Raw genomic sequence first — 26677 nt, 5'->3', positions numbered from 1 at the left:
GGCTAAAATCGGCAATCTAAAAGTTAGTAAATACTGGAACTACATGTACATATTGTTGCAAATGTGAAGTTGATTGATGTATCAGTATGGTTGTCATTGATGTCAATGTATTGATTTTGTTTTCAACGTTTGGTTTCTATTCCGCATTTTTTGACTTGTTGCAGATATATTCATGATATATATTAGTATGTTGCTAGATATTACCTTGAGATTCTACTAGTGTTTTGGTGGTCCGGAAATTGTTCTCTGAAATTCTATGCAATGATGATGATGATTGTTTGGTAGAATTTGCAAAGCTCCGCATTGTTCCACATTTTCAATTCTCCTATTGTGTTTCTAGATTTATGATATTTACGTATGTCTTTGTTATTTTGATTTAGCATGTGTTGTGCTCCGGAATTGTATTTTTGCCCATATTCTTTCTTGGTATGGTTGACCTCGGATACTCTATCTTTTGGTCTGATGATTGCAACGTTTGGATGACATGTTGCATTGTGGTGTGGTCTACTTCTCGTTCCTTTCGACCACGGGAATGTTTAGTGAAACCTATTTTGAATTGTGTTTTATTATCTCCTTGGATGACTTGGAAAATCTATTTTGGGGATCAATATATATAAAGAACAATTGTAATGAAATAATATAAGAAGGTCGGGTAGAATGAAGTTGATTGTATTAATGAAAGAAGATTAAAAAGTATTTATGAAGGAAATGAAAGAGTCGAGCTATCTAAGATGCAGATTGCTTAAGGCACTTATGAAAATTTGAGAATGGAAGAAGGTGGAGTTGCAAGCTACTTTCATAAGGTCGACAGTGTTGTAAATGAGATCAGAGATCTTGGTGGTGTCTTGGATGAGAAGGATGTGATACAAAAAATCATGAGGACTTTACCAGAGAGTTACAGTGACAAGATTTCAGCCATTAAGGAAATGATGCAGGAGCATCCCCAGTTCACAGCAATCTTGCATCAACCAAAAAAATTTCCTTTTTGTTTTGTTTTCTATTTGCAGTTTCAGTTTTCCTTTGTGTGTCCCGGTTTTGGCTCACCGGATCCTGTGGAGTTGGATTCTACTTGAAGACTTGATCATCTTTCTTTCTTTCAAAGCGCGTCGCATTTGGATCACTTTTCGACAAGATATCGCTACTAGTTTCCATGACAGTTTCGGAACATTCAAAGGAGAAGAACAATCATCTATCGGATTGTTGGATTTGATTCACACAGACCTATGCGGTCCGACCAGAACAATGAGTTTACAAGGTGAGAAGTATTTCATGTTCTTAATCGATAAGCATTCTACAATGATGTGGGTTGCATTTCTAAGAGAGAAGTCAGAAGCATTAGGGAAATTCAAGATATTCAAAGCTAGAGTAGAGAATGAAGCAGATAGAAGAATTAAATGCTTGAGATCTGATAGAGGACAATTTATTTTTTATGAATTTGATACCATTTTGTGAGAAATGTGGAATTAGAAGACATTTGTCAATTCCTAAAATACCTCAATAGAATAGCTTAGTTGAAAGGATGAACAAGAATATTCAAGAGATGGTAAGAACTATGATCAAAGAAGCAAATCTATTGAAAGTTTACTAGAGAGAAGCTATACTCACCATTGTGTATACCATTAACAGAGTTCTATTTAAAAAGAAGTATCGGAAGACATCATATGAGTTATGGTATGGAAGAATCCTATCTGTAAAGTACTTTAAAGTTTTTGGAAGTAAATGCTATATCCGGAGAGATGAAGGAAATCTTGAAAAGCTTGATAGCAGAGCATATGAAGGTATGTTTCTTGGTTATTCTACTAAGAGCAAGGCTTACATATGTTATAACAAGAGGTTGAATAAAATCATTGAAAGTGCAAATTTGTAAAGGTTGATGAAAATATTTCAAAAGAAACTAGTATTCAAGCAAGATGTGAATTTGATGAAGAAGAATAAAAGAACAAAGATGAAGTCAAGCAGAAAGAAACTTAGATTGTTTCGGCAATTGTATCAAAAACCTCAAGGTATGTGCAGAAAAACCATTCTGAGAATCAAATTATAGGAGACAAAAATAGATAAGTTATTACAAGAAGCAAAGTTGTCGAAGAGCAAGTTTTTCTATGTTTACTTTCTGAGTCCAAACCTAAGACTGTTGAAGAAGCCTGCAAAGATCAAAACTGAATGAAAACAATGAAGGAAGAGCATATCAAATTGAGAAAAATCAGACTTGGGAACTGGTATCTAGACTGGCAGATAAGAATGATATTGGAACAAAGTGGGTGTTCCAGAATAAGTTGGATGAAGATAGTCAAGTTGTAAGAAACAAAGAAAGATTCGTATGCAAAGGTTACACACAAGTTGAAGGCGTTGATTTTGAGAAAACTTATGCTCTTGTTGCTAGAATGGAGGCTATTAGGATGTTTTTGGCTTTTGCAGCATATAAATATTTCAAAGTCTATCAAGTGGATGTGAAGTCAGTATTTTTGAATGGAGAGTTGAAAGCACTAAGGCTTCACTTAGTGAACCTAGGTTATAGAATGTGCATTCATGGCATACTAAAGAATCCCCCTATTTTAAAAAAATATTGTCCTAAACTCCTTTTTTGTCACCCCCTCCCAATACAGCCTGAATTAAAAGCCACCCTATTTTTGCCAAATATTGTATTTTTTCATAGCCCGAATTTTTTTTTTAAAAAACCCTATTTTTATCGATAGGCAATATATTGTACCCATTTTTTGGATATTAAACCCTCAAATATGAATGCACGTGATATAATATTGCCTAGCTAGTGAACACCTCGTGGTTGAAAGAAGTCTACATTTAACAACTGGAAGGATTCAAGTTACCAAATGATCTGAATGTTGTTTGCAAATTGAAGAAGGCGCTATATGGATTGAAGCAAGCTCCCAGAGCTTGGTATAAAAGGTTAGATAAGTATCTACTGAATCAAGGTTTTCAAAATCGATCTGTTGAGAGTAATATTTACTTCAAAGTTAAATCAAGTAAGATCTTAATTGTTGTTGTATGTGTGGATGATATAATTTTTGGAGGCAATGATGACATGTTCAAAAAATTCGCTAATGAAATGTAGAAGGAATTTGAAATGTCTTTGATTGGTGAGTTAAATTTATTTCTTGGATTGCAAGTGAATCAAAACAGTAAAGGTATTTTCATTTCTCAGTCAAAATATGTTAGAGAGCTATTGAAGAAGTTTGAATTGGAAAATTTCAAACCAGTATGTACTCCTATGACTATCGGATGCAAGTTGACTAATGATGATAAATCTTCTAAGACTGATGCAAGCAAGTACATATCAATGATTGGAGATTTGTTATATTTGACTGCTACAAAACCAGATATCATATATATTTTTTGTGTTTTTTGTCTTGCAGCCAGATTTTAGCATGAACCGAAAGAGTCACATGTTGCAATGAAGAGGATATTCAGGTATTTGAAAGGAACAGAACATTTTGGATTGTGGTATCCCAGAGGATTGGATTTTACTCTAAAAGCCTATACTGATGCGGATTGGGTGGGAAGTGTTGATGACGAGAAGAGAACAAGTGGTGGAGCATTCTTTCTTGGCTCCCGGTTAGTTGCATGGTTAAGTAAGAAGCGGGATTTTGTGTCTTTATCAACCACAGAAGCTAAGTACATTGCAGTTGATTCATGTTGTACTCAGGTGGCTTGGATGAAATAGACATTGATGGATATTGGCATGTTGTTTGATGAACTGATCTCAATCATGTGTGATAATACAAATGCAATCAATATATCTAAGAGCTCGATTTTGCATTTCAGAAGAAGTAAAACTTGAATATGTACCTGTATATGGTGAAAATGGATAGCAATAAACAACAATATTGAAAGACTAAAATGGATTCAACCACAAAACCCTAGCCTAACAATGAACAAAGATCCACCATAACATATGAAGATAACCTAAGACAATGCAAAATAACTCAAAAATCACAAAGATTATACCATCACATGTCCACTAGGGTTTTGATCTCCATTCTTCCTATCTCCATTGATCTTGTTTGATATGCTTGCTCTCAGATTTTTGTATGCACAAGAGCTCAACAAAGAACGGAATGTGGTTGCAAGTAGAATTGTAGTGTAGTCAATTGATCCAGTAGTTAGAGTTCCTCCTTAGAATGCTTGATTAGGGTTTAACAATGAAGAAAGCATCTCCTTAAATAGAAGACACAATAGAAAATGGAGGGTTAAGATTGAGAGGTGTAAAAAGAGAGGTCGGCTAGGATTAGAGGGTAGGTATAAGAAATACCAAAATAATGAAAGGGGTAGGTAGTGTAGGAAATAAGAGATGAATGACATGTGTCATGTGTAGAAAAAGGTTAATGAATTAATTAAATAAATAAAGATTTATTTAATTAATAGAAGAAGTAGGACAATTAAATAAATAAAATATTTATTTAATATAGGAAAGGGATAATTTAAATAAATAAATGTATTTATTTAAATGAGAAATAAGGCTAGAAGAGGATAAATGAATTAATTAAATAAATAAAGATTTATTTAATTAATAGAAGAATTAGGCTTAGATAATTAAATAAATAAAATATTTATTTAATTAGACATGACAATTTTGGGTGTCTACATTTTGCCCCTTTTTGAGACAATGCGGCTTGTCGCGTTGTTTCAAAGAAGATAAGATGAACTGATACAGAGTTGCCCCAAAATAAGGAATTATATGCCCCCTCGAGAGATTGGATGAAAAAGTCTGGAAAGAGCGCAGACAATCTCTCGATAAGAAAAATGGGATAGAAGGGGTTGAGCGGATAGAGTGACAGAGTCACGGGATAAAGAAGACGGACTCGGGAAAATGCAAGCGAGGGCTAGACTAGGCTATAAGAGAGACCACGGGGGAAAATACATCCTCATTGTCATCCACACCCATAGAAGATCACAGTGCAGAGCGAGAAAAGAGCAGCAGCAGTCAGCAGCGATGGCATTCGTTCATAGATTCGACCGTGTCCGCCGATTCCAGCGACCAGCCGATGCAGGAGAGCCGGTAAGTACCCGAAAACCTCCTCGTACTTTCACGCATTTCAAGTTTTGTCATTAATGCATGCTAGGTAGCAATAAATGCGCTAGAAATAGGGTAGTTAAAAAGTGCAAAAACGCGCAACCGCGTCTGTGTCAGCGCCAGGCGCGTCTGTGTCCAACAGGCGCGTCTGTGTCGGGTCCAGGCGCGTCTGTGCCTGGAATCGCGTTTGTGTTGAATGCGGACGCGTTTGTGAAATGTAGTAGCGTCTGTGCTTTTGAATAGCGTTTATGTCATGCAGGGACGTCTGTGTTCCCTGGTCGCGTTTGTGTCTGGCATAGGCACGTTTGTGTTCAGAAAGCGCGTCTGTGTTGCAGAGACGCGTTTATGCAGTCTATAAGCGCGTTTATGAGTTAAAAGCGCGTGTGTGTTGAAAAAGTGCGTTTATGTGTTTAAATGCATGGTTTTAGTCCTTTAGGTCAAATCGGCAGTTCTGTGATGAACATACGCTGTCGAGTGGATAAGCTGCTGAGAGGATACACTCAAGCAGGTCCTCTAGGAAGATTAGGATAGATCAAGGCACTTTGTGATGAACAGGGAGCACCAGGATATGCAGCACTTTGTGATGAACAGGGAGTGCGAATGTGAGTGACACTTTGTGATGAACAGGGAATGTCACACTCGTAGTACTTTGTGATGAACAGTGAGCACGACTAGGATAAATAGCAACACTTTGTGATGAACAGTGAGTGTCACTAAGGTAGATAGCCATATGCATTTAGGTAGCAAGTAGCATTTTGTGATAAACAGTGAATGCCACGATAACTGACAAGATTGATTTGCTTGACTGCAGGAGTATTTGCCTATGTTGGAGTCACGGGAGAGATTCCCATCGACTCAGAGACTGCGTCCAGAGTTGTCCATCCAGGACATGATTTCCATTGAGGAGATGGGTCTCACATATATGCTCTATGTGCCCGAGTTTCGGGCAAACATGGGGTTGCTGACTGCACTGGCCGAGAGATGGCACTCAGAGACATGCACGTTTCACCTGCCGATGGGTGAGATGACCGTGACACTAGAGGATGTATACAGGATATTACATCTTCCCATTGATGGAGAGTTGATCCCCTATGACCGTGACGGTGACAGGGAGGCCTTGAGACGGGTCTTTCAGGATCCTGAGTTGGAGATGCGAGCAGGCCATGTAGCCTGGGACACCATGACTGCCACAGGATTGGCATTGCCGGCAGTTATTGGGGGAGTTATCAGTGGATACTTGTGTCCAGACAGGGCCACACGAGGATTGGCAGTGGGCTGGGGAGGGGCCTTGGAGACGCTGATGGCAGAGCACACTAGGTATGCATGGGGGCCATGTGTCCTAGCACATTTGTACTATGAGCTGCATCAGTTTGTATACCATGGATCAGTGGGGCTGGGCTGCGGTGTGACTCTATTGCAGGTGTGGGCCTATGAGCACCTTCCTATCACACGGCCGATTCATTTCAGAGGCAGAGGACAGGGACAGAGTTTTGTTCATTTGTATGCCATGATCACATCCCAGCCTCGGATTGGGAGATTGGAGCACTGGAGGAGAGTCATTGATGACATTGATATGGTGATCTGGAGGCCGTACCTGGGGTGCGAGGAGTGGGGGGACGATGCACTGGAGCTGCCCTACACCTTCCGGAGCAGGTACCTGATTGGGCGGACGCCCTATATATTAGAGAGACAGCTGGTGGATAGGGTATGCAGGCAGTATGGCCGGATTCAGAGGATGCCCCGAGGCTCGGGTATGTATGCCCGTACTGTTAGAGATCAGGTGCAGTTTGGCCCACTGCTATCTTATGATCAGGCAGTGATGCAGCTAGCGGAGATGATGCCGATGCCATGGGACATGTGGCCAGAGGTAGATGATGCAGGGATGGACGCAGAGTACTCTGCGTACTGGGCAGAGCATCCATTTCCGAGGTTGACAGATCCGGCAGAGCCAGTGGATGGAGAGGGTGGAGGAGATGATGATGAGGGAGGAGGGGATGCAAGTAGGGGCCGGCGGAGGCGGAGGGGAGTGGTGGGAGAGAGACGGGTAGCACCTCGGAGGGAGGGAGGTCAGGAGAGAGCAGCTCCAGTGGTGAGAGGACGGGGTGGACTGCCCCTACAGGTGCCAGCAGCACAGGGTCCCAGAGAGGGACAGAGACAGGTGCAGCCAGAGGGACAGAGACAGGTACAGCCACAGGTACCTATACAGGCACAGGGACAGGTGCAGGCAGAGGCACAGGGACAGGCACCTGTAGAGGAGGAGCCACAGGCAGGGGCGGAGAGCAGAGACTTCGAGGAGGATGAGGTGGTGAGGCTGCGGGAGATCTGCCAGGGCCAGGCAGATGAGATTGAGGATTTGGTTCGAGAGAGGAACCACCTCAGGATCAGGGTCCGAGATACAGAGCGGGAGAGGGATCAGGCCATCCAGAGATATACCGAGGCCGAGACAGCTCTGAGGGCAGGTAGGCGGGCAGCAGAGGATGCAGGGGCAGGCTACGCCTATGTTTTGCGAGCGGGAGAGGAGATCGCCTACTGGAGGGATCTATATTATGCAGCCGTGCCAGCAGAGCAGCGGGCTAGGAGCTTCCAGAGGTCATCGCGCACAGCGACGGCTACGGGAGGGAGCCGCAGGAGACAGGCATCCAGCGGTGGGGTTATGGGGCCTCCACCACCACCAGAGGGACAGGGGGATCCAGGGGCAGGGCCATCTACAGCTCAGACTCCGTCGAGGCGAGGTGGCTCCGAGGGAGGGAGTTCCTCATAGCTATAGTGGGCTCCCGTTGTATCAGTAGATGTATCATTGTTGTATTGTAGACACCTGCGGGTGATTCTTTTGTAGCCATATGATTCTTTTGACATCATTGTATTATGACACATTTGATTGATTATATATATGAGATGATTCATCTTTTGCGGCAGCTATATGCATGTGTACCTTATGTGATGCATTTGTTCTTATGAGATGCATGTTTTATGATATGGATGCTTATATGATGCAATGCCATATATTTTTGTTCTTTTATGTTGTATATGTGATGCATGATGCAAATGAAAATGTATGTGATACAAGTGAATATAATAATGCAAATGATTATTTACATAATGAAAATGTGAGATGTGCTAACATGTGTTGTATGCAGGATGTGATGCAATTATAATATCTATATGTATGAAATGCTTATATGTGGTGATGCAGGTGCAACTATATGAAATGCAAATGTTTTTGGTGTGTCATTATACTCAGTCATGTGATAGCGGACTCGAGAAGGATAATGAAAGTCAATCAAGAAAGGGGGGATGGAAGACAGAAGATATGAACGTGAAAGAGCTTCTTGTGCGTTATCATCATTGAGCTTTATTATGGCAGAATAGGTTATGACAATCGAGGCATATGTTCGGCCCAGAAAGTCATTGTACCTGTTTGCATGGAGAGAAGACAGTCATAAACAAGGAATGCCCCAGTTCACACTAGACTCACAGTGTCCTCATATCCTTGGACAAGTCATAGCATTACTAAAAGACAATCCACAGACAGCAAATGCAAATAAGTGACGATACCCCATCCTCGCCTTTCTAGTCAAAGACATCCTGGAGATAGAATCTCTAGTCAAAGACATCCCGGAAAAGCTAAAAGACATGTCACCAAAAAGATAAAACCAAAAGAAAACCAAGACTCGACACCCACATCCACTGTAGTCCTCAAGTTTGTGTCTCTTGTCACTTGTTTAAGTCAAATTTTGATTGTGGTCACAATGTTCACTTTCACAAAAAGGATAGATAGCACTGAACCATATGTTGTCTGAGTCTGTTAAAAGATTTGATTTTGTTGAAGCCCATTGTTGCTGCTGTGTCTCCTTGGAAACTGACTGAATCCATGAAACTGATACCTTATCGTGGAGAAGATGAAACTGTATTGCGGATCTGTGATGCAAAATGTTGCTTTATTGTGAATTGCACGTGGGTCGACTGAAGAGAGCTGAAAGAAACTGTACTCCTCGAAACATGTGATGTTCTCAGTTCCACACCCATTACTAGACGTAGGAATTGGCCGTAGTCACAGATAGGATCTGATTTATTATGGATGGAAAGAGAGTGAAAAGGGAGGGTTTATTATGAATGGCTAACCAATCGTGGGTAGATCAATAACAAGCCATGATGGGAATGGGTAAGTTTATTGTGAGTGAATTGGTCGTGAGTGTGTGCGAAGTGAAAGAATGAAAGGGAATCCTGAAGGAGGGAGGAGCAAAGTCCCTACGCATGGCGCTGGTGACCCAGTTTTCACCATGGTACTTGCCCAGGGCGCCACCGAAGTGGTTTTCACCGTTGGACGAAATTATTTCTCTTTACTTTTTTGGATTTTGCAATTTTTTTGTTGTCACAAGGCGCCTGTTTGCCAGGTTTTCACCAAGTAACAATTTTTTTGTTTTAAAATTTTTTTTTGTGTTTTTGAATTTTTTTGATTTTTTTTTTTTTGTATTTTTGCATTAGGATACTCAAAAAGAGCTTATGTGTAGAACCTGCGAAGGTGCATGCTGTTGATAGGATCCTCCAAAGATTCCCCTTCTGTAGTTGAGAGTTGATATGCCCCAGATCCATATACTGCTGTGATGATGTAAGGACCAAGCCAGTTGGGTTCAAATTTGCCCTTCTTTTCTCTATCTTGCTGATTCTTGGGGTTCTCTCTGAGGACTAAGTCACCTACCTCAAATGTGCGAGGCTTGACCTTGTGATTGTAACTGCGACTCATTCGTTGTTGGTAAGCCTTGAGATGATTAAAAGCAGTGTGTCGTCGTTCCTCCAGCAGTTCTAGTTCTTGTAGGCGAGAGACCCTGTAGTCTTCATCGTTGATTATGTTTCTCAAGGAGACCCGTAAAGAAGGTAACTCGACCTCAATAGGCAAGATGGCTTCAGCACCATAGACAAGTGAGTAAGGTGTAGCTCCTGTAGGTGTGCGGACACTGGTACGATAGGCCCAAAATGCGGGATTGAGTTGGACATGCCAGTTACGGCCAGCGTCGTCGACTGTCTTTTTAAGTATTTTGAGAATTGTTTTGTTAGACGCCTCAGCTTGGCCATTACCTTGGGGGTAATATGGTGTGGAGAAACGATGAGAGATATGGAATCGCTCACAGAGTTCACGAACATCCTGATTCTTGAAAGGACGCCCGTTGTCAGTGATAATGGAAGTAGGAATCCCGTATCGGCAAATGATGTAGTTCAGGATGAAAGTAGCGATTTGTTTCCCAGTAACTTGCGTGAGAGGCACGGCTTCAATCCACTTTGTGAAATACTCTGTGGCTGTGATAATGAATTTATGTCCGTTGGAAGAAGGAGGGTGAATCTTGCCTATGAGATCGAGTCCCCACTGACAAAAGGGCCAAGGAGATGCAAGGGGCTGTAGTTCTTGTGCTGGTGCGTGTATGAGGTCTCCATGAATTTGACACTGCTTACACTTCTTGACAAACTGATATGCATCTTTTTCCATAGTAGGCCAGTAGTATCCAGTCCTGATGAGTTTCTTGGCCAAGGTAGGACCACTAGTATGCGGACCACATATCCCTTCGTGCACTTCTCGTAACGCAATCTGAGCTTCGTCACTCTCTAAACATCTAAGGAGGGTGCCATCTAGACCTCGTCGGTATAGGATATCAGCTAGGATAACGTATCGGGAGGATTGGCGGATGAAAGTGCGGCGTTGGTTGTTCGATAAATCGGGAGGTAAGATGTTGTCGCGAAGGTATGTGAATATGGAACCATATAACTGGGATTCAGGACCAACAACACATATCATTTCCGTGAGAGTGATCTCATATGACGGAATCAGCAGGTTGTCAACCAGGAACTCATAACAGGTCTCATTTTGTGGTAGGTCAATGAGTGAAGCAATTGTAGCCATGGCATCAGCAGCGCGATTCTGTTCTCTTGGTATCTGCTCAAACTCTATCTTTGCAAAGTGTTGTTTCAGATCATCCACCAGTTGTTTGTAAGGCATTAGCTTTTCATCTTTTGTTTGATAATCATTAGTTGCTTGACGGATGACAAGTTGAGAATCGCCAAAAACACGAAGTTCTTGGATCTTCCACTGAACTGCAATTCTTAACCCAGTTGTTAATGCCTCGTATTCTGCTATATTGTTGGTGCAAGGAAATGATAAGCGGTATGACTTTGGTATAGAATCGCCTTGGGGAGTTATAAAGAGTATACCCGCTCCTGCCCCGTGCTGTGTGTATGAGCCATCAAAGTATAGTTGCCATGGCTTTGCAGGTGATATTGTTAGAATGGACTCATCTGGAAATTCTGACTGTAGAGGAACATCATCTATCATGGGAGCATCTGCCAGTTGATCTGCGATGGCTTGTCCTTTGATTGCTTTTCTGTCCACGTATTCAATGTCGAATTCACTCAAAATCATTACCCACTTGGCCAGTCGCCCAGTAAGTGTAGCTTTGTTGAGCAGATATTTTAGTGGATCAATTCTGGCAATCAACTTGGTCTTGTGAGTGAGCATATAATGTCGTAATTTCTGTGAAGCGAAGACCACAGCGAGACATGCATGCTCAATTGGTGTGTAGTTGAGCTCATATCCCACCAATGTGCGACTGATATAGTAGACTGCTTTTTCCTTGCCGTCAGGTATTTGCTATGCTAGTAGTGCCCCCAGTGCTGTTGGAGTAGCTGATATGTAAAGTAGCAATGGTTGATTCAGAATTGGTGGCATCAAAACTGGCGGGTTCAAAAGATAGTCTTTAAGTGCCTGAAAAGCCTGTTGACAGTTCTCGTCCCATTTGAACTTAATGTTTTTGTGTAGCAGGTGCTGGAAAGGATTACACTTATCTGCAAGTTGTGCTATGAATCTTCGTATGGACTGGAGTCTCCCTTGTAAAGACCGAAGTTGACTGATATTCTTGGGTGGCGGCATGTCCAAGATAGCCTTGACTTTTGCTGGATCCGCTTCTATTCCTCTTTTAGACACAATGAATCCTAGGAGCTTCCCGGAGGTTACTCCAAAGACACATTTCTTTGGATTTAATCTTACCTTGTATTTTTCCAGCCTATCAAAAGCAACTGAAAGTATGTCCAAGTGTGTATTTCTGTCTATTGATTTAACCAAAAGGTCGTCGACATAATCTTCCACCTTTACATGCATGAGATCATGGAAGATAGTAGTCATGGCTCGTTGATACGTGGCACCTGCATTTTTCAGCCCAAAGGGCATGACATTCCAGCAGAAGGTTCCCCATGGACAAGTGAATGATGTTTTATGTTGATCTTCAGGTGCAATCCTGATCTGATTATATCCAGAGAATCCGTCCATTAAAGATAACATCTCATGGCCTGCTGTGAGATCAACAATTAAATCAATGTTTGGTAATGGGAAATCGTCCTTCGGACAAGCCTTGTTGATATCCCTGAAGTCTGTACATATTCGGATGCTGCGATCTGGTTTGCTGACAGGTACTAAGTTGGAGATCCATTCAGGATAATCAATTGGGCGTATGAATCCGACATCTAGTAATTTCTCCAGCTCTGCCTTGACTAATAATGCCACCTGTGGATGCATTTTTCTCAATTTCTGTTTTACTGGTTTTGCCCCCGGTTTGACTGTTAAATGATGCATTACTAAGTCGGGGTCTAGTCCAGGCATATCAGCATAAGACCATGCGAAGTTGACTTGTCGTTCCTTAAAGAAGCTTATGAACCTTGCTTTCTCGGCCTCTGTCAATGATTGAGCCAAAAATATGTTGTGTGGAACCTCGGCTGTACCAATGTTTGTCTTTATAGTCTCCTCTACCAACATGGATGATTTTTCCTCGTATGATGCTGGGAGAATGTCAAGCCTTCCATCTTCGGGCGCCTCAGAGAGGTTTTCACCCTCAGATACGTCCTTTCTTTTTACTTTTTTAGAGTCAGAGAGCGCCACAGTGTGGTTTTCGCCATAAGACCCTTGTTTTGTCTTTATTTTCACATTTTTGCGACTAGAAGGCCCGACACCCTCACCAAAGTATGCCATGTTATTTAGCTCTATGGCATATCCTGCTTTATGGTCTCCAAGAGGAAGATCATCGCGAATGCCAAGATAATCAACAATAGCTTCGTCATTTTGAAATGTATCAATCTGTGGTGGTCCATCCTGATCCCAGTCAATGAGTTGGGGGTGAACGAGGGGAAGGTCTTTAGTGTTTTTAGAATCCGCAAGGCTAATAGTGAAGATGTGGTTATATTCAGGTATGTCAAGATAGTCATCGAGGTCGTCAATGGCACTCTCCTCATCAGTGTCGATCGTGAGTGAGTCCAAATTATCATCACTAGTAGCACCCTCAGGGACAGGTGTCCTCATCCTATGTGATCCTGACCTAGGGCCCTGAAACGAAGCTTGTGCGGGATCCTTATGGGTCGGTTCTTGACCAACTCTGAATTTCTTGTAAAACTCCTCCTCCTCTGTAGGTTCATCTGGCTCTCTAAATGTCTCATTGAGTTCATAATCGCTGGAGGATTTGTCTGAACCCCATTCCCACTCATTGGAGTCTGTGGAATAATTATCCTCTTGTTGAACTTCAGCCACTTTGACTCGCCATATCTGTTTTGTTCTCTTGTTTTGAATCTTGGGGTTTAGAAAACCAAGCCCCTTAGAGCGTTCCCTTCTTGTAGTTAGCTCAGGTTGCAGAGGCTCCATGACACCTTCTTTGCGTAGTCCGAGAGGACTTTTTCCATCATACCCGAATCTCTGCAGAATTTTGAAACCTTTACCATAGTTTTCACAGGGTATTATAATTTGATCATGTGTATCATCTTCAGCGTCCTTATATAGCATTTTATATAAACTTTCTTCCTCTAGTTCGCCCCATTTTTGAAAGACGGTAGGATCCCATTTGAGGAGCATGATGGAGATTTGCTTATTTGGATGTGGTCTCCCATATTCCTTGGGGGAGTTCATGACTTGTCGTAAGAACATTGTTTGATTCAGAGTGTATTCTCCCATGCCTTTGTCTTGAAACTTGGCTCTAAGTTCACCTTGTTTGGATGTCGAGGGCTTTAATGACTCAGGATCAATATATGCTGAAGAAGGAGTAGCCTCACGATTGCTGGGAATGATAATCTCAGTATGTGATCTCAAGTTATTGCAATATATGAATGGATTTGGATCACCATTGACCGTTACCTCGACTCCATTATGAGGAAATTTTATGCACTGATGGTATGTTGATGGGACCGCTCTCATTTCATGTATCCATGGACGTCCTAGCAATATGTTATACGTGAGGTCTAGATCCAGGACTTGACAAATCACGTCCTTTGTTACTGGCCCTATTCTGAGTGGTAAGATGACCGTGCCCTTGGACGAGCGCTCTTCATCATCATAAGCCTTAATAGTGATTTGGTTTGTAGCATTCACAGCTTTGTCAGAATATCCCAATTGTCTGATGGTGCTCAATGTACAAATATTAAGACCTGCTCCTCCATCTATCAGGACTCGTTTTATTCGGTGTTTATGTATGAAGGCTTCAATATGTAGAGGTGCATTGTGAGGCTGACTTATGGAGGCGTCATCGGCTTCTGTAAATGTGAGGGAGTGTGGAACGGATAGGTATCCCACCATGGCTTGAAACTGATCCACGTTTAGATCCGTAGGGACAGCAGTATCTCTCAAGGTTTTGTCAAGGACAGCTTTATGTGCAGGAGATATACGTAAGAGCTCAAGAATAGAGATGAGTGCGGGTGTTTTCCCTAATTGCTCTACAAGATCGTACTCAGGCTTAGTTGACGGAAGATTGGTATTCTTAGAAGAGGTTCCTGGCAATGTGATCTTACCTCGACGAGTTGTAACATGACATTCAGAGGTAGCTTCGGATGAAGATCCCACACCTTTTAGGACAATTTTAGGTCGCTGAGGAGGATTCTCAGGATTTTTATTTTTGATAGTAATGGTAGAAATATGATTGTCCATTGAGATGTGATTAATAGTGGAATCATAATTGTAAGATGTTCTGGTGTAATTGGCTTGATCATCTGTGACTTTGCCTTTTCCCTTGTCATGTTTTGGGAATGGTTCCTTAAACACCTCATGCTCTTGGTTAGATGAATGTCCCTCAATCTCAATATCTCCTCTGTCAATGAGATCTTGTACAATGTTTTTCAATCGATGGCAATTACTTGTCTTGTGACCCTTGCTCTTATGAAATTCGCAATATTCATCATCATTCCACCAATTCGGTTTTACCTTTGGTTCATATGGAGGAAAATCTGGGACCGTGATCACTTTGTTTGCTACAAGCTTTTTGAATACTGATTCAAGTGGTTCTCCCAATGGAGTGTACTTCCTTCGTGGTCTAGCAGCCGTTTGATTATTCACTTGATTGTTGGTAGAATTTGATCCAGAAAAGATGAACTTTGGTCTCACTGTGTTAGCATCGACAACACCATCATTAACTGTGTTCTTGTTCTTGTTCCAAAACTTTGGTTTGTCCTTTCCCTTAAAGTCCTCTTTGTTTTCTTTGAATAGTTTGATAACTCCTTGTTCAATTAAGACTCTTTCTGTTGCTAGGCCCTTTTCAATGACATCCTTGAATGTAGACAAACAAGCTTTTCTGAGATCATAACCAATAGCCTTGTTAACATTTTGTGTGAACATTTCCACCATTTGTTTTTGCGGGATTTCACAAGAGCATCTGCTAGCTAAGTTTCTCCATCTTTGTAAAAATGACGCAAAAGATTCTCCTTCTTTTTGTTTCGTATTGCACAAGGTAGTAACTGAGACATCTGTTTCAATGTTGTAAGAGAAATGTTGAATGAATGCCTCTGCCAAGTCGCCCCATGACTTAATACCAGGAGGTAATTGAGAAAACCATTCCATCGCTTGATCTCCTAAGCTCTGTGGGAACAACCTCATTAAGTATGTTTCTTCTGCCGCTACCTCAATGCAAGTTGTGAAGAATTGTCTTATGTGTGCCTTGGGATCTCCTCTCCCTCTATATTTGTCAAATTTCGGTGTTGCAAAGTGCGGAGGAAACGGAGGCATTGGAATGCTCTTATCAAAGGGATAAGGGCATATATCTCTCATAGTATATGTGGGTTTTGATGTGCCCATGTCTTCCACTTTCTTTTGTAGATCTCTAATTTGTTGCTCCAAATTATTTTTGGGAGGAGATGGATTTCTTGTAGCATATCCCATGTTTGAAACACCCATTTGAGGAGGAGCTTGTTGCATGTATGGATGATACTGATCGTAGACATGTCCATATGGAGGTCTATATTGTTGCGACATGTATGGAGCACTTGGCATAACTTCTTGTTGAGGAACCCCATATCTGTTTTGTGTATATAAACCATATTCAATGGGCCTTTCATTTTCCATTGTGTTGCCCCCAATTTTGGCATGAGGTCTCCTTGTGTCAAAATTTTGAGGAAGTCCTTGAGTATCCATTTGTCTTGGTTGACCCATATCTTGAGCATGTGTTTGAACATAAGGCCTCCATGATGGTCTTTGAGTGTAAGTATCATGCATTTGAGCTTGTGTATGTGGGATTGCTGGTTTCTGAAGCAAAACTGATGGTGACTCCGGCATCATATTATTGGGTCCTCCACTATTTGGTTGAGTTTGTTGTGAAGGTCTACTTTCCATAAGTTGAGATAAGTCAAAATCATGTGGTATCTTAGCTCCACTTTGTGCCATCATGTTTAGAAAGTATTGACGATCTCTCCTCATTATCTCTTCAACCAATCTATTGAATTGAGGATCCATTATAGATTCTTGTATGTCTGCTGATAGTATTGAAGAATTGTCCACATTATCATTGTGTGTAGCGTTGTGTATAGCGTTTGCGCTTTCCATATTTGGATTGTGTCTATAAACATTCATGTCTGGTAATGTAGTGTGCTCAGGATTGTAGAAGACATCATTGTCATACTCATAAGAACTCATGTTTACGGGCCCTTGAGCTTCTTTAGCTTTTCTCCTAGATTTTTGAAGACGGGTTTCAACCATGAACTAGGTGTTAGACCAATGTGTGAGAGACTTAGACGAAAATGACAAGGGTATGTAAGACCAAGAGTTGTATGGAGTGTAAATGAATCTGAAGTTTACTTGCAATGTCCAAAGTGTAAGACCAAGTATTTATGTTGTAGAGTAGGTGTGACTTCCAAAGAGAAGATAGTTTCTCTTGATGAGGTAAGCTGACCTTGACTCTAGGTAAGACCAAATGAGACCCAAAGGTAAGAAACCTTGATGAGGGATCACTTAGCAAAGTGTTGTAGTATGTAGTGTGTTGACAAAGTATAGTGAGGACAAGCAAGTGACCTTTTTGACTCAAGTTTAGACAAGCATGACTGTAAAATGAGGTATGAAGCAATGATGGACTGTGTAAGACCTTAGAACAGGCTGAATGCTAGATGAACCTGAAGAGATAACCTAGGAAGCTCAAGTGTGCCGAAACTGATTTCTTTGTTTGCTTGACTGTTAAACTTTTTTCAAATCCTGACACAGACGCCTCTGTATACTTCACAGACGCGGTTTTAAGACACAGACGCTATTCTGTTTGACACAAACGTGATTCTGAGATTTCCTGTTGATGTTTGCTAAGACTGACAGATTTTTGCAATTGTGGACACAGACGCGCCTGTATACTTCACAGACGCTATTTCCAGACACAGACGTGTCTCTGTTCGACACAGACGCTGATAAAAACACAGACGCTATTCTGTACTTCACAGACGCGTTTATCAGACACAGACGCGGTTTTAACAGACACAGACGCGTTTCTGTAACCTTAGTGCAATCTTTCCTATCTGTGAATTTGTTTTGCTGTGACCAAATCTGATTTTTCGACTGTTTTTCGTGATAAGAGGACACAGTGTTGATGACCCAATGTTTGCAGACTGTTTAGACTCCAAAAAGTGTGTTGTTTGATGTAAAAAGTTTTTGCATACACTTGAAGACACAAAAGACACAATGTTTTGCTGTTTTGTCTTGATTGTTTGAGTGTTTATCATAAGTCAAGCACAATTCTTATGGCTGGCCAGGACAATAATTGTTGATCCCACATGGGGTTTTACCCCCGAGGCTACGCTATTCAGAGCGGATACTTAGATGCTTGACCTCACTGGCTCCACCCTCGGCACTCACTTCTCGGGTCAGCCAAGCATCAGTCCCCATGAAAACTCCCCATGGCGAACTTTGTATCTCTACTAAGAACCGTATGTGTGTGGGCCGCTACCAGAGGTCCGACCTCCTGCCTCAACAACTAGAAGGATTTGGGCATCTAAAACAATGAGGTACTAGTAAGGGCATCCGCTCGTGTAGCCATACATGCGGCACTTTCAGCTCTGTAAATACAGAAGGCTCCCAGCCGGTAGGGGTTACGCCCTACAAATGATCAAATAAATTTGATCAAACGGGTTTATGGGGAGACATAGTGTCGGTATGAACTAATCAGCACACGTTATTCATAGTTTTCACCATGAATACATTTGATTATAGTGGCTTGGAAGAAGATGGCTTTTCTTTTGCTACCACTTGGGTCGTTCTCTTCTCACTAGTAGTCCTAATGACCACACGGGAAGACAGGCCCTCTAAAGAATAAACAAAAAGAGCCTATTGCTCAAGACACAAAAGACAATGGTTCAATTTTAGTGCACCAATTGAAGTGTTTGCTAAGCTATGAAGACAAGGCACACAAATAAAATTACAAAAACCCTAGCTAAGGCCCTGCAACAAAATTGTTAGTAGTTTGGGTTGTTTCAAATGATAACCACTTCCTGCAAGCACACAAGTTAGGTAAATTTTAAGAAAACCCAAAAAGACTTTGTGAAAAGGGGCCTTCAACAAAAACGTATTTGTCTCCAAAGCAAGCTGCACAAACCAGGTTAGCTAGATCTGCAAAGGTTAGCCAAAAATAAGCCAGATCTGAAACCCTAAGTACAAAATCCGAAAACCCGAATCGAAAAACTTGAAAAAAAATTTTGCAAAATAGAATGCACAGACGCTGTTATACCAGACACAGACGCGTCTGTCCGACACAGACGCGGCTCTGTGATTCGCAGACGTGATTTCAGAACACAGACGCCTTTTTATTCTGCAGACGCGATCAGAGGGTTCACAGACGCGATTCGGGATCACAGACGCGACTTTCGGAAACCTGCAAAAAATAGAAAATGACAGAAACACAGACGCGATCCAAGATATCACAGACGCCTCTGAAATACAAAAACGCGATCCGAACACTCGCAGACGCGAAAAAAAAACCTAAAATGTCGTCGAAATCGTCCGATCTGCAACTTCAAAAATGCAAAATCTGCAACAAAATGTTAAATGCAAAGGGACAAGAGTCCCACCGGGCGTGCCAAAATGTATATGGTGAAAATGGATAGCAATAAACAACAATATTGAAAGACTAAAATGGATTCAACCACAAAACCCTAGCCTAACAATGAACAAAGATCCACCATAACATATGAAGATAACCTAAGACAATGCAAAATAACTCAAAAATCACAAAGATTATACCATCACATGTCCACTAGGGTTTTGATCTCCATTCTTCCTATCTCCATTGATCTTGTTTGATATGCTTGCTCTCAGATTTTTGTATGCACAAGAGCTCAACAAAGAACGGAATGTGGTTGCAAGTAGAATTGTAGTGTAGTCAATTGATCCAGTAGTTAGAGTTCCTCCTTAGAATGCTTGATTAGGGTTTAACAATGAAGAAAGCATCTCCTTAAATAGAAGACACAATAGAAAATGGAGGGTTAAGATTGAGAGGTGTAAAAAGAGAGGTCGGCTAGGATTAGAGGGTAGGTATAAGAAATACCAAAATAATGAAAGGGGTAGGTAGTGTAGGAAATAAGAGATGAATGACATGTGTCATGTGTAGAAAAAGGTTAATGAATTAATTAAATAAATAAAGATTTATTTAATTAATAGAAGAAGTAGGACAATTAAATAAATAAAATATTTATTTAATATAGGAAAGGGATAATTTAAATAAATAAATGTATTTATTTAAATGAGAAATAAGGCTAGAAGAGGATAAATGAATTAATTAAATAAATAAAGATTTATTTAATTAATAGAAGAATTAGGCTTAGATAATTAAATAAATAAAATATTTATTTAATTAGACATGACAATTTTGGGTGTCTACAGTACCTACCAAAGAGTAAGTTGCAGACATCTTTACAAAGGCATTGTGCAAAGATACTTTTGAGTATCTCCAACAGATGTTGGGGGTCATACCCCTTCCTAGTTTGAATCAAGTGCATTTGGCATTGCATTAGTCCAAAATATTTCATGCATATTTTTATTTGGGCTAATGTTTGGGGCTTCCTCTTAGGGGGAGCTACGTGATTTCTAAATTGAGTTGATGTTCACCTTTGTCCTTGATGTCAAAGGGGGAGAAGTGAGAGAAGTTTGAGGAGTTTGGAAAGATATAGTAATTGAGAAGAAGAGCTTTTATTGTTGAGCAAGTTGTTGGAGAAATTGTCTGTCATTGATGAATGTTGTCATCAATGACAAAGGGGGAGATTGTTGCAAATGTGAAGTTGATTGATGTATCAGTATGGTTGTCATTGATGTCAACGTACTTATTCTATTTTCAGTGTTTGGTTTTTGTTCTGGATTTTATGACTTGTTGCAGATATATTCATGATGTATTAGTATGTTGTTGGATATTGCTTTGAGATCTTACTCTTGTGTTCTGGTAGTCTGAAACTTGTACTCCAGAAGTCTATGCAATTATGATGATGATTGTCTGACAGAGTTTGCAGATATCTGCATTGCTCTGCATTTTCAATTCTCATGTTGCAATTCTGGATTTATGATATGCATGCTTGTATCTTTGTTATTTTGATTCGGCACATTTTATTGTGCTCCAGAATTGTACTTTGCCCATGTTTTTTCCTAGTCCGGTTGACCCCAAATACTCCTTTTGGTCTAGTGATTGGGGTGTTTGGATAATGTGTTGTTGCATTGTGGTGCGGTCCACTTCTCATTCCTTTCCACCGCGAGAATGCTTAGTGAAGACCTATTTTGAATTGTATTTTATTATCTCCTTGACTGACTTAGATAATCTATTTTGGAGATCAATATATATAAAGAACGATTGTAATGAAATAATATAAGAAGGGCAGATAGAAGGAAGCTGATTGTAAAAAGGAAGATCTATCTTTGTTGATGCAAAGTGGTTGATCAGTAAGGTTTGTTGATGTTGTTTGGTTCCAATGGCAATGAGCCTAAAGTTTATTTCGGCATTGCAACTATGTGGCAATTGTGCCTTTGTGGTGGACTCTTTCTTTCTTCCTCCAGGCAGTGAGTCTTTTTTTTGGCAGTTTTAGCCGAGCAGTGAGCCCACCTGCAGTGAGCAATTTTGGCAGTGAACCCACTTGCAGTAAAAATCACCTTAACCAGTGTCACCCTAACAAGTGTTTTCATATTGAGAACTAACATTCTTTGTGGTTTTTCCCTTCCCGAGTTTTCCATGTCATATCTAGTGTTTCATGTGTATGTTATTTCATGTTCTTATCTATTCATGTTTAAATATTTTGAGTTTTAAGTTGTCGGATCTATTTCTGTGTGAAAAGTAATATTTTTAATATATAACTGATTCACCCCTCCTCTCAGTTGTCCGGAATATTCAACACATATTAGATCTACCTCTGTATAACCATTAGCTACATAGATCTAACCATTTTCATGGTTGCACGATAAACCTTATAGCTACAAACTTAGCCTTTACTATCTAAAATTCAAATTCAAATTTTGGTCGACTAGCCTTATTTAATTGCTCACACTAATTCAATTAAGAACAAAGTTAGTAAAATTTGGTGCTACATGTTAGTATTGAAAGGCATTCAATGCATTCATTCTTTCAATCAAAGCATCACTTAGAATCATCTCATTTTTACGATGTTAAAGGAGCAATCAATAGTGATACATTTAGGTTTGGTGATCTAAAAGAAGTAACCCTAGCCTAATGCCTGCAAACTCTTATACATATTTTTAAGGGTTGACTTAGAAGAACTTGTTTCCTTGTGACATAGGATAGACCTTTTTACGTATTTTCAAATACCATCAACTCCCAAATATCAAGAAGTGCAACTAGCAAAAGAGCAAAATTGTAGACAATACTAGGTTGAATCCAAATATAGAAAATAAATTCACAAATTGTGCACTCAATCCACACCTACAAACTTGGTCTTTGATAGAATCCAAATCCAATAAAAGTTCCAAGGTATCATTAATAGAGAGCATTCTTTTCTAAATAAGCACTGCTTAATTCCATAATCTTCATCAATGACCCATTATTTGGTCATAGAGCTACATAGTTGTCTCCTTTTCACTTACTCTCCAAAAATAGTTGTTACAAATTATCAAATTATCAATCATAACTATCATGATTTATTAATTTAGACTGTTTTATGCTCAATTATGAAAATTTACTTAATTAGCCTATATCACAATTAAAGAAAGATCATTTTCCTTTATATTTTTTTATTTTATTTTATTTTTATTGTTTAATTTAATATATGAATGACCACCAAAACAAGAACAACTCCACAATATTTTATATTAAACTTGTATGATTTAATTTAATAAGAAGCTTCCGGTTAAAAACTCCATTCTCTAAATACACATAGCAATCATTGTTCTAAGAAAGAATTCCATTCACTTTCTTTATCATCAAAGGATTGAGTTCAATCCCCAGCCCTGCTGCCAAGGGAAGATCTCTTTATCCAGCCTTACATATGTTTATTTATTCTAATAATAAATATAATGACAAACTTTCAAATTGAAAAAACTGTACTTCAACAAGGGTAATTACAGGAGAATTTATTTCTGGTTTATTTTGTGTGGCCTGACAAGAGCATTGAGTTTGATTCCAAATTGCATGCGGCAGGGGAAGAAGGTTATGTAACATTTTTTAACAGATCATCTTCATAGAATCTTACATTTATTATTTGTAATGAATATAATAACAAGTTTTCAATAAAAAAAATTGTCGTTTCAAATGGGTAGCTGCTGTTTCAGATTACTTTGTATGTTGTCAGAAGGGTTGAGTTCAATTCCCAACCCTGAGCGAGCAGTTGATGAAGAATTGTCTGAATTGAAGATGGGGAGGAGCTTGGGCGTGGCTATGGGCATTACCGATGAAAGCAACCCTAAATCCTCTGCTTCATGGCCGCTCATCAGTGCATAATAGCTCATAGCAAATACTGTAGTGGCAAAGGACAGGGCACCAGCTCCTCCAAAAATACCAGGCTTTACCACATAGCAATCACTGTTCAGCCATCGCCGTTGATGCTGGTTTAGTGCACATCCCGCCATTAATAAAATTATTGCAAACACAAAACTGATCCTGCAAGGCCTGATATCTCAGAATCTAATACATTGACAGTTTAAAAATGATATTTTTGTGAAACAGTTGTGTGCTAAAATGCACTCTGGAAACATGAAATCTTTCAATGAACTTTTAATGAAAGATTTAATGTTTCTACATTCCATAAAAATAATGTTTTTGAGAAGCATCTATAAGATGCTGAATGAGAGATTTAATGTTTCAACAGTTCATAATAATAATGATATTTCTAAAAAAGACATGTGCATAACCTTACTGACCACTTAAATGGCCCATCGGATCTACATCTAACCTCATGATGTGCCGGTCAGATGATCAGAAAGTTGATGTTACAACATTTTCACAAAAACATTTTACTTAAAAACCATTCCTCATAATTATAGACTGTGGAAACATTAAATCTATTATTGAAATGCTTTTTTTTTATTTTTAAATCATTACTGCACTGTTTGTGCACAGCATGCATAACTTGTGACACGAATTTCTGAATTCAATTGTGTTATAACTTTCTTTTCAAGATTTTGGGCTGACTAATGAATTCGTCATCAGGGAAAAAGTTTCTTAAAAGCCTTACTGGATTCAACCGTGTTGTAATTTTCTTTCCAACATTTTAGCCCGACATATGGATTCAATGGGGAAAAAATATAATTTTTCTTCCTTTAGGAGCCTTATTAATGGGCTCCACCATGAGGAAGATTTTCCTTCAAAATTCAAAACTCGTTATTGGGCTCATCATAAGGACAGAATTTTCTTTTAAGTTTGGCGTCTCCTTAAAGCATTCGTTTTGGTGATAAGCCTATCATGTAAAAGTTGGAAAAGAAAATTATTAAACAATTTGAATCCAGATATTCGTTTCACAAGATTTGCACTGATTTGGACAACTTAGTTAAGAAAAGATTGCTACTGATTTGGATGTATGAAGAGTGTTGAATGTTACCATGAAAGGGTGAGACAAACGATGGGGACTGATTTGTATGGAGTAGTGAACTGATTTCTAGTGCAGCAGCATATACAGCCTCCCATTATGTTTGCAGATAATTGAGCAATGCAGAGCGATATGGCCGCTATGATTCCCAGGGGCAAAGCAGGGCTTCCTGGGAGGCTGCATCCTCTGTAATCATATTTTACTTCTTCTTTCTGCGAGTAAAAAATAAACTAATTAATGTTCAGAAAAAATTTGCCCAATTATGTTTATTTGAGTTTAAGCATATAAGAGAAATCTGATTCATATTCTGCAAAATGGCACCTATTTTCTATCATTCTTTTAAATAAATAATATGGTCTGCCTCTGTAAGGAAGCCATACTCTATGCCCACTGTGATTCTAAGTATCTACGATTTTAAAATATAAACCACAGTAACCTTTCTGTGTGAATGGGATAAACTCAAATCATAAATCATCAGACTTTAAGTGAAGACCAGTATTTAAATCCCTAAGGAACAAGTTATACATTCATATATACAAACAGTGTTATTCGATCCTGTAAAACCCACATCTAAATAAGGAAATTAAAAAACAGAGCACTCTTGCAGAAAAAATTGTCCAAGGAAATTTAAGGACAAAAAACATATCTCTTTCAGAAAAATCAACCCACAAAAATTCAATCAACACGGAGCGCAATTGACCTTATTGGCTAACAGAATTTACTCCAAGAAATCAGAAAATCTTATGCCAGAAAAATTAGCCCACAAGGATAAAGCACAATTTGTCTCCGATCAATTAAATTGATGGGGGTTAGAAAACGAGAGAAAAATTGAACCCAAATAAAAGAATTTCACAAACTTGTCTTAATTACGCATTAATTCAAATAGATGGGTTCTTAGAAAACTCGCAGACAATAAATAAGCGCAAATTAAAAAACTGTTCCCACTTATATCATACTTATGAATAAATGCTACTAGCAACAGAAGCAAGTCCAACATAGAAGATTCATCCAAAAAAAAAGGAAATTTTGAAAATGTGGATGTAAATTATAAACAGAATTGAAAGGATTTACCTTAGTTCGCAAGAATTCAGCAAGAATGCTCGTTCCGACAGCAACTATGCCCAAAAACCCTATCAATTGGCGAGTCTTCCGTCGCCTGAACTTCTCCATCGCTTTAACTCAAAGATCTAAGTCTTCCAGGGTCCATAATATTAGAAATACATTTATGGAAAATCTTGTGCTTGAACCGATGTTTCGGATCCATCATCAGAATATATATATAATTAGGTCATATCAGATCTACCCAAAGTGCCCTAATTCCCCATCTGTCATGCCTCTTGGCAATTGCACAACTAGGGCAGGCACAGCTCCAAGCACAAGAAGATTCCATGGTTGACAATCCTTATCACTGCACCCAATTTCGTGCCCTCTTCCACACAAAGTCCAGGTCAACTTTCATTTCTGTGTAGATTAATAATGAGATCTGGAAATCATATTTACTTTGTTCCTGGAACAAGTCCGTTTACAATGGCACTCTTCACTTTCTATGCATCTTCTATATTCCCATCAGTCAATACCTCATTCTAGAAGCCCGAATGGAATTTCATGAAACTATAAGACTGATTGCCATGTGAACCTGCATTAAAAATAAAATAAAAAAGTGAAGATATATTGTGTATAACTTAAAAAAAATGTTCTTTGGCCATTGATTATGAGACCAAAGTAAGATTATATATCCTTATTAAAATTGTCCCACCATACCTACTCTGAGAACTTAAGACTAATTCAAACTAGCATGTTCTGCAATTAATTCATAAGTAGAAAGTGATGAGCCTCCACCAAGACAACCGCATTTGCTAATGCAGGATCCCCATTAAGAAGAACACTATCATCATGGAATTGTCGAATTGTTTTTAATAAGTAGGCAAATTATATTTTTTTTAAACTAGTGGGCTTCAATGGCAGAGCTAATTTGGTGTGGTCATATGGTTCTCATATAAATTCAAATCCATCTTTTATATCTTATCAATCCGTAGGGCAAGGAATCCATCTTTTATATCTTATCAATCCCTGGGGTAAGGGTAGGTGGTAAATGTGAATTTAAATATTAGGAAAAGAGAATACTAATGATTGTTTTTGTTAAAGTGATTCGATGAGCTTGTTATAATACTGATTTCGAGAGGAAAGCTTTGGAGAGTCCATGTTGCAACTATAGGCTCTCTCTTCAAAATTAGACCTTTCTAAACAACCAAATTGACTAGGGATGATTATAAACAAAAGCATATCTAAATTGAGCAAAATTGAAGGGGGTAAGTGAGACAAACTTGCATTTTGGAAGTACTTTACGCATATCAATAAAATGGTGAATTTGCCACTTCA

General features: G+C 39.5%; 1 protein-coding gene across 1 annotated transcript; it reads right to left on the bottom strand.

Moving 5' to 3' along the window:
- Positions 1–22782: 22782 nt before the first annotated feature.
- On the bottom strand, positions 22783–26007 carry LOC131036879 (protein MODIFYING WALL LIGNIN-2). Its single transcript, XM_057968885.2, has 3 exons — positions 25370–26007; positions 24311–24510; positions 22783–23373 (listed from the first exon to the last, which is right to left on the bottom strand). Exons 1-3 carry the CDS (start codon positions 25466–25468, stop codon positions 23022–23024), a joined length of 651 nt encoding a protein of 216 aa, XP_057824868.1. The 5' UTR covers positions 25469–26007; the 3' UTR covers positions 22783–23021.
- Positions 26008–26677: the final 670 nt, after the last annotated feature.

Source organism: Cryptomeria japonica, chromosome 2, assembly GCF_030272615.1.
Source record: "Cryptomeria japonica chromosome 2, Sugi_1.0, whole genome shotgun sequence".
NCBI lineage: Eukaryota > Viridiplantae > Streptophyta > Pinopsida > Cupressales > Cupressaceae > Cryptomeria > Cryptomeria japonica.
This window is presented reverse-complemented; position numbering and strand designations above follow the sequence as displayed.